This window comes from Epinephelus lanceolatus, chromosome 5 (assembly GCF_041903045.1).
Source record: "Epinephelus lanceolatus isolate andai-2023 chromosome 5, ASM4190304v1, whole genome shotgun sequence".
Taxonomy (NCBI): Eukaryota; Metazoa; Chordata; class Actinopteri; order Perciformes; family Serranidae; genus Epinephelus; species Epinephelus lanceolatus.
In genome coordinates, this window is record NC_135738.1 from 31,345,039 (window position 1) to 31,361,923 (window position 16,885).

The 16,885-nt window shown below is 41.8% G+C and overlaps 1 protein-coding gene across 2 annotated transcripts in view; it reads left to right on the top strand.

Annotated features, from left to right (window-relative positions):
* The window catches only part of btbd11b (BTB (POZ) domain containing 11b), a 104,344-nt gene that overhangs the window by 85,735 nt on the left and 1,724 nt on the right, over positions 1 to 16,885 (top strand). Inside the window, exons 4-16 of one of the 2 annotated variants that reach the window (XM_033622714.2) lie at positions 3,182 to 3,334; positions 3,581 to 3,746; positions 4,471 to 4,560; positions 8,148 to 8,249; positions 9,404 to 9,497; positions 9,796 to 9,931; positions 11,407 to 11,627; positions 11,742 to 11,920; positions 14,122 to 14,227; positions 14,546 to 14,648; positions 15,172 to 15,253; positions 15,343 to 15,411; positions 15,574 to 15,687. In XM_033622714.2, coding sequence (XP_033478605.1) covers positions 3,182 to 3,334; positions 3,581 to 3,746; positions 4,471 to 4,560; positions 8,148 to 8,249; positions 9,404 to 9,497; positions 9,796 to 9,931; positions 11,407 to 11,627; positions 11,742 to 11,920; positions 14,122 to 14,227; positions 14,546 to 14,648; positions 15,172 to 15,253; positions 15,343 to 15,411; positions 15,574 to 15,687 — 1,615 coding nt within the window. The remainder of the gene's footprint in view (positions 1 to 3,181; positions 3,335 to 3,580; positions 3,747 to 4,470; positions 4,561 to 8,147; positions 8,250 to 9,403; positions 9,498 to 9,795; positions 9,932 to 11,406; positions 11,628 to 11,741; positions 11,921 to 14,121; positions 14,228 to 14,545; positions 14,649 to 15,171; positions 15,254 to 15,342; positions 15,412 to 15,573; positions 15,688 to 16,885) is intronic. The other variant, XM_033622715.2, reaches the window with a different exon arrangement.

Here is a 16,885-nt window from a genome sequence, read left to right on the forward strand (position 1 = left end):
TTTTTGTCAAGGGTGATGACGTCATAAAATTTGTCAACAGACGTTCAAAGCTTCCTTTGAAAACCTCAAAAAGCTTCAAGTGTAAAAAAGACATTCAGTGCAGCCCTGCTTTTCACAATAAAACAAGAAGCAAGCCAGAGAAGAAATGTAACAGGAAATAAAGAGGTAATATAGCACAGTACCTGCAAGTTGTAGAAGTGATTTTTCATTAGCTGTGTTTGGTAGAAGTTGTCAGCTGCAGTATCTAGATGTCTACTTGCACCTCTCGGCATATTTGAGCCGTGAAAGAGGTTTTGTATTTTTACACAGGGTGGTCAAGGCAAAGTAATAGAATCATCTGGTATTGATTAATCCATCAGACCCCTTCACCTCATTTTGCAGTGCGAGACAGTAACATCATTGCACCTTCAATATTGGCTGGGACAATAATAAAATAACACCATGAGATCACAGTGAGAAAAAGTGGAAACTCTCTTAAGTCATCCACATTTTACACCCCTGCATCACAGAAACTATCCAGAGCTTCTTGCTGTAGAGAAGTGCAGAAGTCGCTCTGCTGTAACTGTACACCTCTGCAGACTTTTATTATATTTCTGGTTCCCTGTGCTCAATCCTGAAATGGCACACCAGATGTGTTCTTCTGGATGGAAAGTACAGTTTTATATCAGTGCATTGTCAACTTATTGGCTACTTGAGTGAGCCCTCTGGGTGACCGGAATAGCGTCAGGAAGGGACTGTTGACACAAGCGTGCTCAGTCAGTATTGATAATTACCGCCACTGACACAGTGGGACGTAATCAGCCGGCAGCTGTAGGATTGCGTTGGTGACTTATGCGTGAATGACATAAGGCTTAGGCAATGTTTCCATGGTGTTAATTCCCCTGATTCTCCATCCTGTAGTTTTTGGACACTTCATAGTTTTCCTACACAGAACAGTCCTCACAATCTTACGAAACACTTTTTTTCTTGCTGAGTTCATGAGCTTTATTTCTCTTCCATATTCCACTATAACCCCTATTCAACGAGCTGTTCAGTATTTCCTGCAGTTTGGTGGAAACCCCTGTCAGCATGCGGCAGAGGTGGGAACCAGTACTGACAGTTGAGCCTGTGCAGTCCTCCTCTGGGGCTCCAGACTTTATCGCCTGCAGTGGAGCTGCAGCTAATGTTATCAGCTAATGTGTGTCCCAGGTGTCCAAGCTCCATTCTGCTTAAGCTCTAATCACCATTTGTAACGGAAATCACATTAGTGTATGTTTGTTTTAGTCATATTTAGGCATGTTACCAGAGCCAACACTAGGGAAAGCCCTGAGATTGGAAACAGCAAGACCTTGAACTGCTTGTGAACTAATGTTCTCTTGAGCTTGTGAGGGAATGCATCGCCATTATATGTTCCTTGCCTCTTGATTAGGTGCTGTGTGCTGCTTTAATGAAGTCTGTCGAGCCAGTGGCGTCACGTGAGCTGTAGGTCAGGCCCCTTTGAAGCAGGGAACACAAAAGGGGTTTGCTTTTTTTTTTTCAGCAGATCAAACAATTATTAAAAGATCCCCACGTCAGCTCCGAGAGGCGTTGATGAGTGACTAATTAACGATGAGTGACAGATGTGGGCTGAGCATGTGTCAAGGACGGTCCAGGCATTAAGACATCCTTTGTAAAGTGATGTGTCGGACAGTAAATCCCGGAGGACGAGACCAAGTTTCATCAAGTACACACAGCATAGATATGTGACAGCTCATACAAAACACATGAGCAGCTTATTTCATCAGCAACATTCAGACAAACTGAACCAAAGATACTCATGAAACCAAACTGATTGTTAAGGCTGTGATTGGAATTCTGCTTCATATGATTAAAAAGATGCATTCTGTAAAGAAATAACGAAACTGTCAGATTTGACATGCGCTCTTTAAACCTTCTTTATTGTAATCGTTGATATCAGCCTTCATGATGTGTCACACCAGCAGTCACTTGTCTCATGGTGCTTTCTGCAGTCATAAAGTAAAGAGAGAATGGTTGTGTTTTGCATAATGCGTCCATGACAGCTCATTGTTATCCTAAGTGATACGAGGGTGTATTTATATCCATAACATGTGTGTCGGTACAGTAACGAAGGTCAAAATGTATCATCATGCATATATATCCTCATGCATACGGATGCAGTAAACACACTGACGCAGGATGAGTGGAGAGGAGAGGTAGACAGGCAGAACGTGGGGATCTGTGGGTCCGGCAGAGCCAGAGTCCTAACTCAAGAGATTTTCTCTCAGTGAGACTGTGGTTGTGTTTTCTCTCTGTGCCACCACATCTCCACTTTTCTCTCCCAAGCTGTTCACTGTTAGCTCAGGATCAACAGTGCGATGGTCATTTCATGCCTCTGTCTAAGCTCTGCAGCGCAGCAGGTTTGCAAAACATCAGTAAAGCTCTTAGTTTACTTTAAGCAGATGAAGAGCTGTCGTAAATACTGTATGTTGGCATGCAATTATCACGCTCTTCATCCATTAAGTTTACAGACAGCACCATAATGTTCATCATTATAATGTCATGCAAAACAGATTAGGGGCAGAGCAATTGCACTCGCTTGTAAAGTGTTATGATGATACATGTTGTGCCTTATGATTGCTCGCACACATAACATTGAATTTTAAGGCAAATAGAAATGATTGCATTGCATTATGCATATGTTGCAATGCATTATGTGGGTTTTTATAGCACACTGTAGATGTGGGCCTCTTCAGTTAAACCAGCTGAGCCCTAACAGCATCCCCACAGTTTTATATATGACTCCATAAAGCTTTAGGTCTCTAGAGAAGAGCAGAATAGACTATCAAGCTGTTTAAGACAGACTAGTAGATACAAATCTTCATAGCTGTCACACACTGCACAGAATTTGCATTTCTGACCCATGGTCATTAATCTATGATCTTGCTCAGTTAAGATTTTCTCACATCAGAGTCTCTCCCTGTGACGTACTAGTTTTTGGTCTTTGATTTCATCTCCTAGATGGAGTTCATCCTGTTCTCAAATACGCGCCATAGCTGGAAAGATCTCAGAAATAACATATGCAAATTCTGCATTAGGTGGATTTTTCTTGCAAATGCCTGGGCACACTTAAGTACTGAGTGTAATTGAAGTTCAGCCGTGAGTCTCCGGTGGCCACAACGTGTGCCTCTATCTCCCCTCACAGGCCGTTCATGGTGCTGCCGCCTCTGATGGAGTGGGTGCGCGTGGCTGCGGTCCACACAGAACACAGACGCAGCTTCTCTGTGGACAGCGATGATGTTCGGCAGGCTGCCCGACTGCTGCTGCCAGGAGTGGACTGCGAGCCCCGTCAGCTCCGGTATGGCTGTAAGATGTGTGTTTGCCTATAGGCTGTGTGCATCCAGCATCTTCCTCTGCACATAAAACATGCCAGCAGGCACATATCTGAACTGGCACACAAAACTCACACATCAGTGATATGGGCACCCTCCCTGTGGTGTTAAAAAAAAAGCTCGACAGGTGCTCAGGGAAAATATGGTGCATTGCAAAGAGTCAAAATGGTAAGCTTGCACTGTGAATCACTTTGTGTGCCTCTACCCTTCAGAACGGATGACTGCTTCTGTGCCTCGAGGAAACTGGACGCTGCCTCTACTGAAGCAAAGTTCCTGCAGGACCTGGGCTTCCGTATGCTCAGCTGTGGACGCACAGACCTGGTGAAGCAGGCTGTCAACCTGCTGGGGCCCGATGGCATCAACAGCATGAGTGAGCAGGTTAGAGACACAGTCAACATATTAAATAATGCATATGCAGGCACATGTACACTGACAGAGCCTTTGGAAGAGAAAATTTTGTTTGCATGGTAAACTGTAGCTCCTTCACCTTTTGAGCATGGTACAGACATGTGAGCAGAAAGGTAGTCATGAATATTAAACCCTTATTCTGACATATTTTTTTTCTTGCAGCCTTCCTGCCAAGGTGCTCTGCATTATATCATGAATACCACCTCCGCGTACAGTATATCATCAGGGAAATACTGCAAGCATAACTCGTGATTTTCCATGGGAAAAATCAACATTTAGTCTGAGGCTGATCTAAGCAGAAACTTTCAGAATACAGAGTCCAGTACTGTATTTTTTTCTGTCAGACAAGCTCTGCTGGTGTCTCTAGTGGCTCAGAGGAGATATCGATTCATATGGTATTCTTTAAAGTGATCAATAGCAGAATATTACTCTCATCAGACTCAAGGGGCCAGGAGGGGAACTGTCAAAGAAAGAGCTGAGAGCCTTGTTTTGTCAAACTCTGTAAAAAACAAACAAAAATCAGGTTTAAGTGAAACTTCTGCTGAAATAAGTAAGTGGCACAATGTCAAATGTGTGACCAGGGACCATTTGGGACTTGATGATGTCATTTGGTGCTTTAAATACACAAAGGAGTGTATCTTTAACTTCTGAAATGGTGTTATTGCTCTTGTTCTCTGTACCTGTGCTTGTGTAGGGAATGACCCCGCTGATGTACGCTTGTGTCCGTGGAGACGAGGCCATGGTACAGATGCTGCTGGACGCGGGAGCTGATATTAACAGCGAGGTCAGTGCTGATGAAGTTATTTTACTGCTGTTCTTGATTCAACATTGGGTAGATCAAAGTCAAATGAAGGAAGGATTATTGTTATGTAAAATCACAAAGAATGGAGAACACATTGTCCTCATCAGATAAACAGAAAGATCTCAAACTTTTGAAATATGAGACAAATCTACCCAGTGTTTTTGAAGTTACATTCTAGTGGGATTTTTAGTCCTAAAGTGATTGCTTGTAAGTAGAAACTACTGTATGTGTGTTGCACTGGAGAAAACCAATCATGTTGTCCCTCATCTCCCCTTCTTTGTCCTCTCCCATGTGCCATGGTGCTAAATGTTTCAGGGCTGAAGATCATGAGGCACTGACTGTTCCGCCACGTTAGAGGATATGTAACAGCCTACAAACAGATTGAAGATAATACGTGCAATGAAACTGATTTGCTTTTGAGTATTTAGAGCATAAAACATGACGCAGAGGTTTGTTGCTGAGTCATTTTTTCTCTATCAGGGAAAAAGGAAAGCGATAAAGATCTCCGGATTTAATGCGAGCTGAATATCTCTCAGAGTCTGCAGAAAATCCAGTTGGCATCCTTTGACTCTGCGCAGACTTCAGAGAGGTGGTTCATTCAAGGCCTCATGGTCCTGGTCTTCGTTAGTCACCTCAGCAACAACATGTCCCATCAGCCATTGTGTCAGAGTTGATTTGCAGCCCACAGCATCCATGAACCCTGGCCAAAGCACAAAGCGTGCTGTCGAGTGAAATTTAAAGACACATTTTTAAACTGGTTTTATGCATCTGGTTTTCAACCAGAATTTAGTTAAAGACAAATGTTGTTTGGCTCTGATGTGTGCCGACATGTTGCTTTCACCAGCTTTGCAGCCTTGAAATAATTTATGTTCTCTCAGTTCTCTTAAAGTTAAAATCATTGGTAACACTTTATAAGACAGTCCGCCATTTACAGCGTCATTTTGTTGTATGAATCAGGTACCAATAAAATTCTTACCGGTTCCTCCTGGTACTCAAATATAGGTACAGTGGAAAGCAAGGCTGTATAGGAACAAGGGAGTAAACTTAAAAGGAGAAATAAATTACAGTTGGGGTACACTGCTGAAAAACAGGACTGAAGTTTGGGGGAAATGGTGACAATAACACTGATATTCTGCAGATAATCCTATAAGGTAACTAGAAAGGCAAATCTCCGCCAAGGCCAATAGTCGAATCTTTTTTGATATGCTAATCTGTAAGCGCAACCACTATATATGTATGGATTAATTTGAAAACTATTAGAATTGTGTCAAACGAGTGCTCTGTCTAGACAGCAGCCTCTGGCGCTGAAAACTGAAGCCAACATGGAAGTGCCAAAAACTGCAGTTCTTTAAATGACCACTTGAGGCTGGCTCCAGAAGCCGATTAATCCCCATACACACCCATGTTAAAATGTCCAACTTTACAGCAGGAATAAACATGTTTACAGCCTGGTACAAAAATTACTGTGGTCTCTACAGCTAATTTAACCCCTTCGTGACAACTGTGTTTTATATAACCCATTCATTTACATTTTATTTAGGCTTAAATTTGAGTGACAGGCTGTCTGAGGTTCCTCAGTCTCAGTCAGATTCAGCCCTCGCTCTTCTACCGCACCAGCCTCTCACCCAAATATAACCACTTCTGGCTCCAAAAAAACAAGATGGCAGCAGCTGAAATGCCGACCTTGAATTTTGAATTTTACTAGCACACAAAATGTGATAAAAACAAGTATATAAAAATGAATATGTCAGGGATTGTGCAGAAGAGGTAGGAAACCCGAAGTAGCATATAGTGAAAACATCCCCTCTAGAATTTCAAATTACAAATAATATTTCTTTCCTAAACATGGGAATATAACAGACAAGACAAGAAGATATAATAATCATAAATGAAACAGACACATATACTTAACACATAAACATACCTAATACATTAACTACGGCACAGGTGTTTTTTCTATTAGATTTAAATGAGAGTAATGATGGACACAATTTTAAGGAAGTGAGGACTGTTGTTCCAGAGTAATGGTCCTCTGTGTTTCAAAGAACATTATCCAAGTGTTGTGCTGTCATAGGCAAGATAAATATCTTCTGCTTGTCTGCAGTCCACAAACCATAACTACGTCCGTTAGTTTTACTGTCTGTGATTTTGGGAACTGCTGAACATTACCACCATCTACTGGATTTTAAAATGTATAGCATTTATTCCGCCAAGGCCAAATGCCCTCTCTCACAGTTTTAATGAAAGTGAAAAAATAATTCTTATATCTGCTGTATGGTTCGGATCCCATTCAAAATTGAATGGGTTCTTCCTTGACCCATGCTACATCCTTCCATGAGTTGAATTAAAAATCAGGCCAGTAGTTTATTTTGTAATTCTGCTGTCAAACAAACAAACAACAACAAAAAAACTAACCAAAAAAAACATGACCTTATTGCCGGAGGTTATCACGATGTAATGGATTTCACACAACAGTATGCTTCCAAAGCAGCAGCTGCAACTAAAGGAGCTTCTGTGATATGTCTCAAAAATGTGTTATTGAAAAACATACAACTATATGGATTATTTTCCCAGAATACCAACAGGGATAGTCACAATTGCTGGGGTACAGCAGTGTAGTATCAAGCTCGAAGGAAGGTGGAACAAATCTTGAAATAATGAAGGACTGGTCAACCATTTATGAAACACTAAAACAAACTTATAGTGGACTTAACAGGTTGAACATTAGCCCACTGCATGAACGATACCAGCTTCTATTCTTTGGATTGACTACAGTATAGTTGTTGTTCCTTATAGTACTGGATAAAGTGCAATAGAAACAACCCATCTTGCACTTTGCTCATGGCAGTTAATAGATAAGGTTGCTCCAACAGAAAAGCTGGTGTCCGTCTGACAAACACAGCAATAGAGATATAGTTGTTGTAGAGAAAAACCATCTTCACTTGCCGGTTCTTATTTTTATTTATTTATAAAGACCATAAAACACACTGTTGTTTCACTCCTTAACAAACGTTATCCCAGAGTTCTGCAGAGTATCAGCATTGTCAAAGCATTTCTCCAAACTTCAGTACTGGTTCCCAGTCCCTGTATCATTTCATCTGTGTCTCTCTTCTGCCTTCCAGCCTCCCTCTTCCCGAAAGAGCCTGAGGAGAATATGTGCTTTTGTGCTTTGTTCATGTGTCTCATGTATGTCATGCTCTCATTTGGCTCGTAGTTATTCACTGCAGCCTGACCAAAGAGATGAGCCTTAGAGAGGTCGGGTCAGATCCCTGTCAGAAAAACCCACTGGAACGATCAGAGTTGAGCCATTAGGACGGGGCCTAACTAGACAGATCAATCCATCGTGTTCATTAGAAGGTGAACAAAGAGACAGGATGTCCTCTGCAGCCCCAGGGTTCCTAGTTAATTACTCTAGTTTCTCCTGTAGAGCCCCTCCTCCTCCTCCCCTCCCTGCAACTGCTTGTCTTGTGCTCCGTAGGCCATGTAGTAGTTTTAATGGCTTGGTATCTCTCTCCCTCACCTTTCTCCCTCCTTCCTACCCAACCCACCCACCTGTGTCCCTTCCCCAGGTGCCAAACTCAGTGCACAAGCACCCCTCAGTCTTTCCCGAAACGCGGCAGGCGACGCCCCTCACTTTCGCTGTGTTACACGGACATGTGCCTGTGGTGCAGGTAGTGACGTCCTCTCTCACCTGTGATTCTCTCATCGTGACCTCTCGTTGTGCTTCAGCTCATGGTTGGTCATCATTGTCATTTTTGTCATCAGAGCTTCTCGGTGGTGGTGATGATGATGATTCGCCACTACGAGTTTTCTCCTGTTTCTCTCTCTTTTATTTTCCTTTGATGCTGTTTGATGTACAAATGTGTCTTTTCATCTCTAAAGAAGGCATTTATCCAGTCAGTTGTTACGTGGGAACAGTTGTGTTGAACATGGCCTCCTGTCAGTTTCCATTTTTGGGCAAATGGATCAGACTGCATTTGGCGAGTGGAAAGTGGAAAGACAGCAGTCTAATTGTTATCGAACTCATTTAACTAAATCAGTTGGTCCTCTAAATGAGCCGTCCATTGGATTTTGAATCATTAAACTCTAATGGAAAATGCTTAAGCCATGTGACACCACAATTTCATCTCTCAAGGACATTAGCTAAAAATAATTAATAAAGTTAAAAAGATTAAAATCTGAATAAAACCATACATTTTATTGTTATTAAATATGTAATAATTTCACACTCAGTTTTCCAAGATATTAATTTTGAATGCAAATCATTTTTCATCGTATTAGATGACGTTAAGTTATGAGATTCAGGAACTTGTTTGAATTATTCTCTCAGTTACAAAAAGTAGGTCCCTAGATAGATCTGCAGCAATGATAAAAGTCTTTCACCTAGTGTACGAGCAGTGTTATATGTATTTCAAAGAAGATGATTTTAAATTTAAGATAAGCTCATTACAATTAAAATATTAATAATAAATCCATAAAACAGTGAAACAGATTTGTGAGACTATATGCTATTTAGCTCTGCAGAAACAGAGAACACTTGAAGAACAAATTGACATTTTGGGAAAAAGCAAAGCTCCAAAAGGTTACATAAGCTACATTTAAATAGTGGAAACATGAAATTTAAACTAGAGACAGTGTTAAAGTTAAATATTAAATGTTCCCTAGTTAGGTTTGTTTTGTACAGACAGTCACCAGTAAAAGAAGCTGAATTCTGCCAGACTATCTTCAGATTGTTCTCATTAGCCAACTGACTCTTCCTCTCCTCCTCACCCTCCTCCCCCTGTCTCCGTCTCTCTCCCTTCATGTCCCCACCCGACCTCCACAGCTGCTGCTGGATGCCAAAGCCAATGTGGAGGGATCCCTGCAGGATGGTATGGAGAACTATACAGAGACCCCGCTGCAGCTGGCTGCTGCTGCAGGTACAGAGACCCCAGCGTGACTCCCATCCTCCGCCTCCTGTCCAATTGTATTGTAGCAAGCTGACAACGCCAGCTGGCCACCTATAACCAGCTGATAACAACACCTGACTGTCAGCGTGATCATAGGCTGAGTTATGACTTCAGAGGTGTATTTATCCTGGGGGCTGGAGAAATAAAGACAAATAGAAGCATGTGTGCAGAATGATGATCGAATGTTTGCCTCACGCTCATTTTTTCTGGTTTAATGGTGTTGTGTGTGTTTGTGTGTAAGCTCTACTGATCGTCTTTTCATGCACAGGTAACTTTGAGTTAGTGACTTTGCTGCTGGAGCGGGGGGCGGACCCCATGGTGGGAACCATGTACCGCAATGGCATCTCCACTGCACCACAGGGGGACATGAACTCCTACAGTCTGGCAGCGGCTCATGGACACAGGTGGGTAACACACACACACACACACACACACACACACACGCACGCACTTACTCATGTTCAGTCATGAGTACACTCTCCTGAGTGAATAAACAGAGCCAGCACTCTGTTCACACTGTGTATTCAGTATGTAATCTTGTTTACGTGCAAACACAATTTCAACAGTGCATGTCCATGAAATTGACACCTCATCTGTTGAATTGGTTTATGTCATTAGATGTTAAATACTGTATGACTAAACTCCTGGTGTTCATCTCGTGTGTCTTTGCTGCTGTTCCTTTTCACAGATTCAAAAATAAAAAGAGTACAGCCATCTAGAATGTATGAAAATAAAGAATTAATAAAACACAGTGTGGTCTCAATGTGCTACATCATTACAGTGCTATTGAATTCTTTGTTTTCTGCTTGCCTGTATACAGAATTCATATTTTTGCATGTGTAACTCACCTCCTCTGCACTTCTAAAAGACTCTCTACATTATGCTGTGGATCGAATTGTGTACCAATTAAATACGGTCGATGTATCCCCTAGAATACGTAACAAATTACATAGTTTTTTCCTAGAATCTTCTTGTGAACTATGACGAAGTTGTTCTGAAATGCTGCTGACCTGTAAAATAGAGTATTACCTTATTATTTGTTTTGTTTGTTGTGCAATTTCCACCACACCTGGTACACGGCACCATCGTACCTGTCTGTTATTTTGCAAGAATACACCAGCTACATTGCAACACAATGAAGGCTGCTATATTTTATGAGACGTATGCCAATAAATCAAAGAATGGGCATGGCTATCACATAAAAAACACTCACTCACTCTTTATCTAGTTGTCACAACATGACACACAAATATTTTTTTGACAGCAGCATCAAGCTTTCCTAAGAAGATTTATCAGAGCTTGTGTCTTCTTGATTGCACCATAGAAATTAAAAACATAATTTTCACGCATGATTCATGCCCTAGCATTTACTGGTGGGTTTAACTTTGAAGTTTTGGTGCATGAAAATGACAAAATATACTATCTATTACATGATAGTCCATTTTCCGCAGTCACTTATACCTATTTAACACTAATTACAGTAGACTGTTCAGTCTACAAAACTTTCATTCTTTATAAGCCGCTCACGATAGATAAGTGGCTATTTGCATAAAATGAGAAGCTTTTGCCCTTCAGGATTTTTTGTTTATTTATTCGTATGCACCAAAAATTTGTTTATCGAAGCGTACTTGTTAATTAAAACTGGGCAATAACAATCAAAGCCGCGAGACAGTTAATTTCAGATTGCCACGGCCTGTCATAATGACCTCAATGACAGTCCTATCGCTTTTATTATAATTGTGTATAATAATGCAAATGCACCTGTTTGCCACTCGTGTTGATATTGGCCTGGAGGAAAGCAATTAAATAGAGTCCTATAATCTGTAGCGACCAATCAAATTAAATTTCTCTTTTGTTTCTGTGCTTTTTGTTCCCCCAGAAATGTGTTTCGTAAGCTGCTGTCGCACACAGAGAAAGGGAAGGGGGATGTCTTATCCCTGGAGGAGATTCTGGCCGAGGGGTCAGAGCTGGAAGGCAGAAGTCCGTCTCAGATTGACCTGATCCGAACTGGGAAGGCCAAACTGAAAGCCCTGAAAGAAGCCATGTACCACAGTGCAGAACATGGGCACGTAGACATCACTATAGACATACGGAGCCTCGGTTAGTTTCTGTAAACACATGCATACAGCTTCACATTCTGTATGCAACATGTACACCATCTTTGAGCATGTGTGTGTGTTCGATATGTTTCATATCCCTGTGATTATTTCCCAGGGGTTCCATGGACTCTGCACACTTGGATGGAGTCTCTGCGCACATGTTTCCATCAGCACCGCCGCCCTCTGATCCAGGGTCTTCTGAAAGAGTTCAGCTGCATCGAGGAGGAGGAGTACACTGAGGAGCTCATCACGCATGGCCTGCCTCTAATGTTCCAAATCCTCCGAGCCAGCAAGGTACTGCACTGTCTGCGTCTTCATTCTTCCTCTATACTTTCAGATATATATCCGCTTTACTTCTGATTGTCATTAGGTAGTCAGGACATCAGCCTCACAGAGACTGACAGAGCCCCAGAGGCCTACTCAATATCAATTACCTAACATGATAATGATTTATGACATGCCCTCCCCGCTCCTCTCTGTTGCTGCTCATTAGATCAGGGCCCTGTCTCATTACTTAAGCTCATGATCCCCTTGGTAGGCCGTATTAGATTTAAAACAGCAAATCATTGTCCCGTCTGTCACCTCTGTTTGTTTTGTCTACTCTGCCTTGGCATGGTACTGCCGTGCCGGCGTGATGACTTGTGCTGTCATTGCTGATACGGGGATAAAACACTGCAGTGCGCACACACACAAATAAATAAAACACGCAAGCAGACCTGCAGAGAGTTACATGCTTGTGCAATCCCATATCAACACTATCTTTTACTCACACACACACACACTCAGGCTATCTTAGCCCTCAGTGGACTGGTCAAGTGTCAGTCCTTGTCTTGGCTGATGAATGGAGGGGCCAGTGACCCTCATTTCTACGAGGGCCTCAGGGACCCCTGGCAATGTTGGCTCCACCATGAGGGCCAGAGACATCAAGGTAGGAGCTGTTCATCTTTCATAATGTGCTGTATCGGCCCACTGAAAGCTCCATTCAACAGTTGACTTAAAAACAGTTCAGTTCAACTTCCCTTTCACTTCACTTGAGTTTAATTCAACTCAGTCCACTTCCCTTTCACCACAAGCAGAACAGGGGGAGCTTTGGAGCTTCAGCCCTGAATGTTCTCTCAAAAGCCCCGAAGCTTTTTCCTTCAACTTTGTGCCATTCAGATAATATTGTATGCTAGTGTGTACGCCAAATTCCTGACCTATCAACATCAGGCAATTTTTGCATCTTTTAGGTAGCAGTGGTGAAAAATAGTCATCCTGAGCAGTTGTTTTGCTATGGTTTCAGAATGATGATGATGCAAGCTGGAGAAAAATTTAATACAAGGAAGGATGTAGGCTCTCTATGACTTTTCTTTTTTGCCTTGGCAACTATCATGTTCATCCCAAATAATGTGCAGATTTTTAGGCATTCTTTTATCTCAAATTGCTTGGAAAATGGTGCATATAGCAGCCATAAATGGGGGGTGGGGGTTGGGGGGGGGGGGACTCCGGGCAAAAATTTGCGAATCTTTACTCTAAGGGTTCTCACCCACACCGAGTTTAAAGCCTGCGACTCCACGCCAGTCCGTTAGATGTGAAGAAGCCTCTTGGATGAGAGGTGAAACGTCTTCAAGAAACTCAAACAAGTCCAGTTGCCTATGATACAGGAATTATGATTCATAGGATAGCAATTGAATGACCCACCCTGCTCTCCCTATAATTGGCTAGTACCTGTTGCCTTCATTGGTTGGACTGGTTAGGTTGAGGCAAGAGAAGTAGGATTCGGAATCTATCTATCTATCTATCTATCTATCCATCCATCCATCCATCCATCCATCTCATATTGTCACACTGGCTTGTAAATGTGGGGGAAACACCATAAATGCACATTAGTCCCAGGTGGAATCGCTGGTTGTTAATAGCTGTTTGTTGGCTTCATGCTTCAGTGAGAGCAAGCAGCCTGACTGCACATGTGGGGCTTGTAGTGTCGCGCACTGCTGCTGCAGCTGAATGCCACTGCCCCTCCTTCTCCCTCTGTTTTAGCACCGCATACACACACACACACACACACACACACACACACACACACACACACACAAGGGGAGAGTTTGGTGTGAGGGTAAAAAGATCTCTCTCTCCCATCTTTCTCTTTCACACGTCACACTCCTACGGTTGCTCAGCCACTCATGGATGGTGTTCCCTATTACAGAAATCTCTGAGGAACTGAGGGTGTTAGAAATAAGCCTGATATTCATCTGATCCCCTTTCAGAGGTGCGAGATAGCCAGGAAAATGCGGCTTGAATAAAGTGAGAGCTGAGCATGATACGAGGCTGCAGAAGTTAAACCTCTCTGGCTGTGCTGATAATTGTGTTGGGGATGTTTGTGTAGGAGAGGAGCACTAAAGTAAGTACTTGTGTTCTTGCGTAACACGAACTCCTGGATGTTGGCTGAGCGCTGCCCGCCCAAGCAGCTTTTCCTCACCCTCTGATGTTTTGTTTCTTTGTCTGTGTTTTGTCAGAATGAGGTGATCAGTCAGCAGCTGTCTGCAATCTTCACCCAGTGTTACGGCCCTTACCCCATCCCCAAACTGACAGAGATCAAGAGGAAGCAGTCGTCACGCCTGGGTGAGGGCCTGTCTTTTCAAATTTATTTATTTTGACCATTAAATCTATTCTGTTTAATAATGTACAGAATTAAGGTAGAACAAGAGCACTACTTTGATGTATTTAAGTGTGCTAACAGTGAATGCATATTATGGGAAAATGGGAAGTGCACATAACGCCATCTGGTGTTCAGAGACTGGAACAGACATTGTAAAACAACAACACCTAGGTGGTAATGAAATGTGTCTAGAATGGCCATTAAGGCTGAGTTGGACACTCTATTTGTTTTTTCATGCTAATCAGAAAAACATTTAGTTTTTCTGGCCACCTTTCTTTCAGATCCTCACTTCCTGAACAATAAAGAGATGTCAGATGTGACCTTTTTGGTGGAAGGGAAGCCGTATTACGCCCACAAAGTCCTGCTCTTCACAGCTTCCAACAGGTACAATCACTTAAAGCATCGGCTGTCAAATGCCAAATACAGGAAATATGTATGTACAGGATAGGATTCTGTTGTACAGTATACGGAACTCTGTAAAGGCTTTGAATGTGTAACTGTACATTTTAATATAAAGTGAAATATTAATATAGTGTTGTCAGTACTGTACATTTTCCCCTGCTGATCCAAAAAATCATCCCTTCTGCCCCCAGGATCTTGACAGGATGTCCTTTTCACTCTCATGTCATGTTACTTTGATGATAACCAATCAGTCCTGTCACGACGCATCACTCAAATGTGTAGCTGACATTACGTCCTCAGAGAAAACATGAAATAACTCATTAAAACAAATCCATGACTGTACAGTAGTTCAAGGTTCATTCTGCTCTCCCTCCCTGCTACAAGCTACTATATGCTATTAAAATTTATTCCCATTTATGCTTATTTAATGTTAAAAACACCAAAGACTGGGTTCCACCAAGGCTTACCTTTTCATTCCTCTCTTTCTCTTTTTCTTTCTCTCAAGGTTTAAAACTCTTCTAGCAAACAGACCCTGCGGTGAAAACACCTGCATTGAAATCAGCAATGTCAAATATCACATTTTTCAGGTAATTTAATTACAGGAAATGAGACACGGTCACACTTGAACCGCACATTCACACTCCTTCTTCATCCAGTGTGTGTTTCCTCTTTTCAGCTGGTGATGCAGTATCTCTACTGTGGCGGGACAGAAGCTCTGCATATCAGGAACACTGATGTCATGGAGGTTAGGGTCGATACTACAGCTTTCACCATAAACCTTTACACTATGAAACTGTTAAGAATTTCAAGGTCACCTTTGGATGTTGCACTGTGTTTCTACAGTAATGTCTATGATCAAATACAAATGATTATAAACTTTAATTTGAGTCAATTGTGTTTCTTCCAGCTTCTGTCTGCAGCCAAGTTCTTCCAGCTGGAGGCGCTGCAGAGGCACTGTGAGATCATATGCACCAAGAACATAAACACTGAAACGTGTGTGGAGATCTACAACCACACCAAGGTGCAAAAATAGAGCAGAATCAATAAACCCACACTAACACTACGAGTGGACAGTACAAAAACAAGCTCTGCCACAGAGTAGTTTAAAGTGTTATAGCTGGAAAATGACCACTAAATAAAACAACTGTTGCATATTACGCTTATTTTATCCATATCATACCTCCAGCTGTTCATTTTGTATGAAATACTCTACTGTTAGTGTTACACGTAATTATACCCTGTACTATTATATTTCATACTAACGCTGGAGTGTACCTGCACTGCTTACAATATTGATACTGTACATACTGTATACATCTAGTGTATTCATACCCTTTACAGCAGGGGTGTCAAACTCATTTTGCCCAGTTTGATCTCAAGTGGGCCCGACCAGTAAAACCATTGCATAATAACCTATAAATGACAAGTGTAAAGAAGTACATTCTGAAAATGTTCATCCATTAACAGAACAAGTGATTAACAGTAGGGATGCACAATAATATTGGCATGTGATGGGTAACACAGATAACGGCCTTAAAATGAAATATTGACATTGGCCTGAGATGAACATTTCTGCTGATATGACAGGCCAATAAGATGATGCTTTAATTATGTGACTTTAATAAGTTGAAATAGATCAAATTTGCCTTGGTTTTGGCTATCGTCTTAGGGAGACCATCATCCAAGCCTGTTCAAGTGGGAGGACGTTTACAGTTTTCCTTGAAAACTCAAAATGAGTTGGAAAATATCGGCATATTGGATATCACGCAACCTTAATGAACAGCCCGCGATATCCTTAGAAAAATATGTGCATATTTAACAGTATGTCTCAGTTTTTCAGTCAGTCTGCTGTCCACTACTTTCATTACATGTGCATATTTTTCCTAATTTTCCACTCCCACTATCCAAATCAGTTTGGTCAGTTCCTTTACAACAGGATTCCACCCATATTGTTTTAAGATAGAAGTCTGACACAGATTCTTTTCTACTGAAGCTGCTGGTTGACAATATTTCGCACAATGCTCAGTATCTTTAAATATGACTGTAATAAGTATTTATTTCATAGAGCTGTATTCTGGTCAGGGTGGAAAAGCCTCTGAGGCAGCATTTTACATAAAGTATCTAATCACTGTTTAAATTGCTCCTGAAACCTGGCACCTCTCAGCCTTCACAAGTGTGTCAGTATTAGATGTGCTAAGTCAAAGTGGGCCAAATTGGAC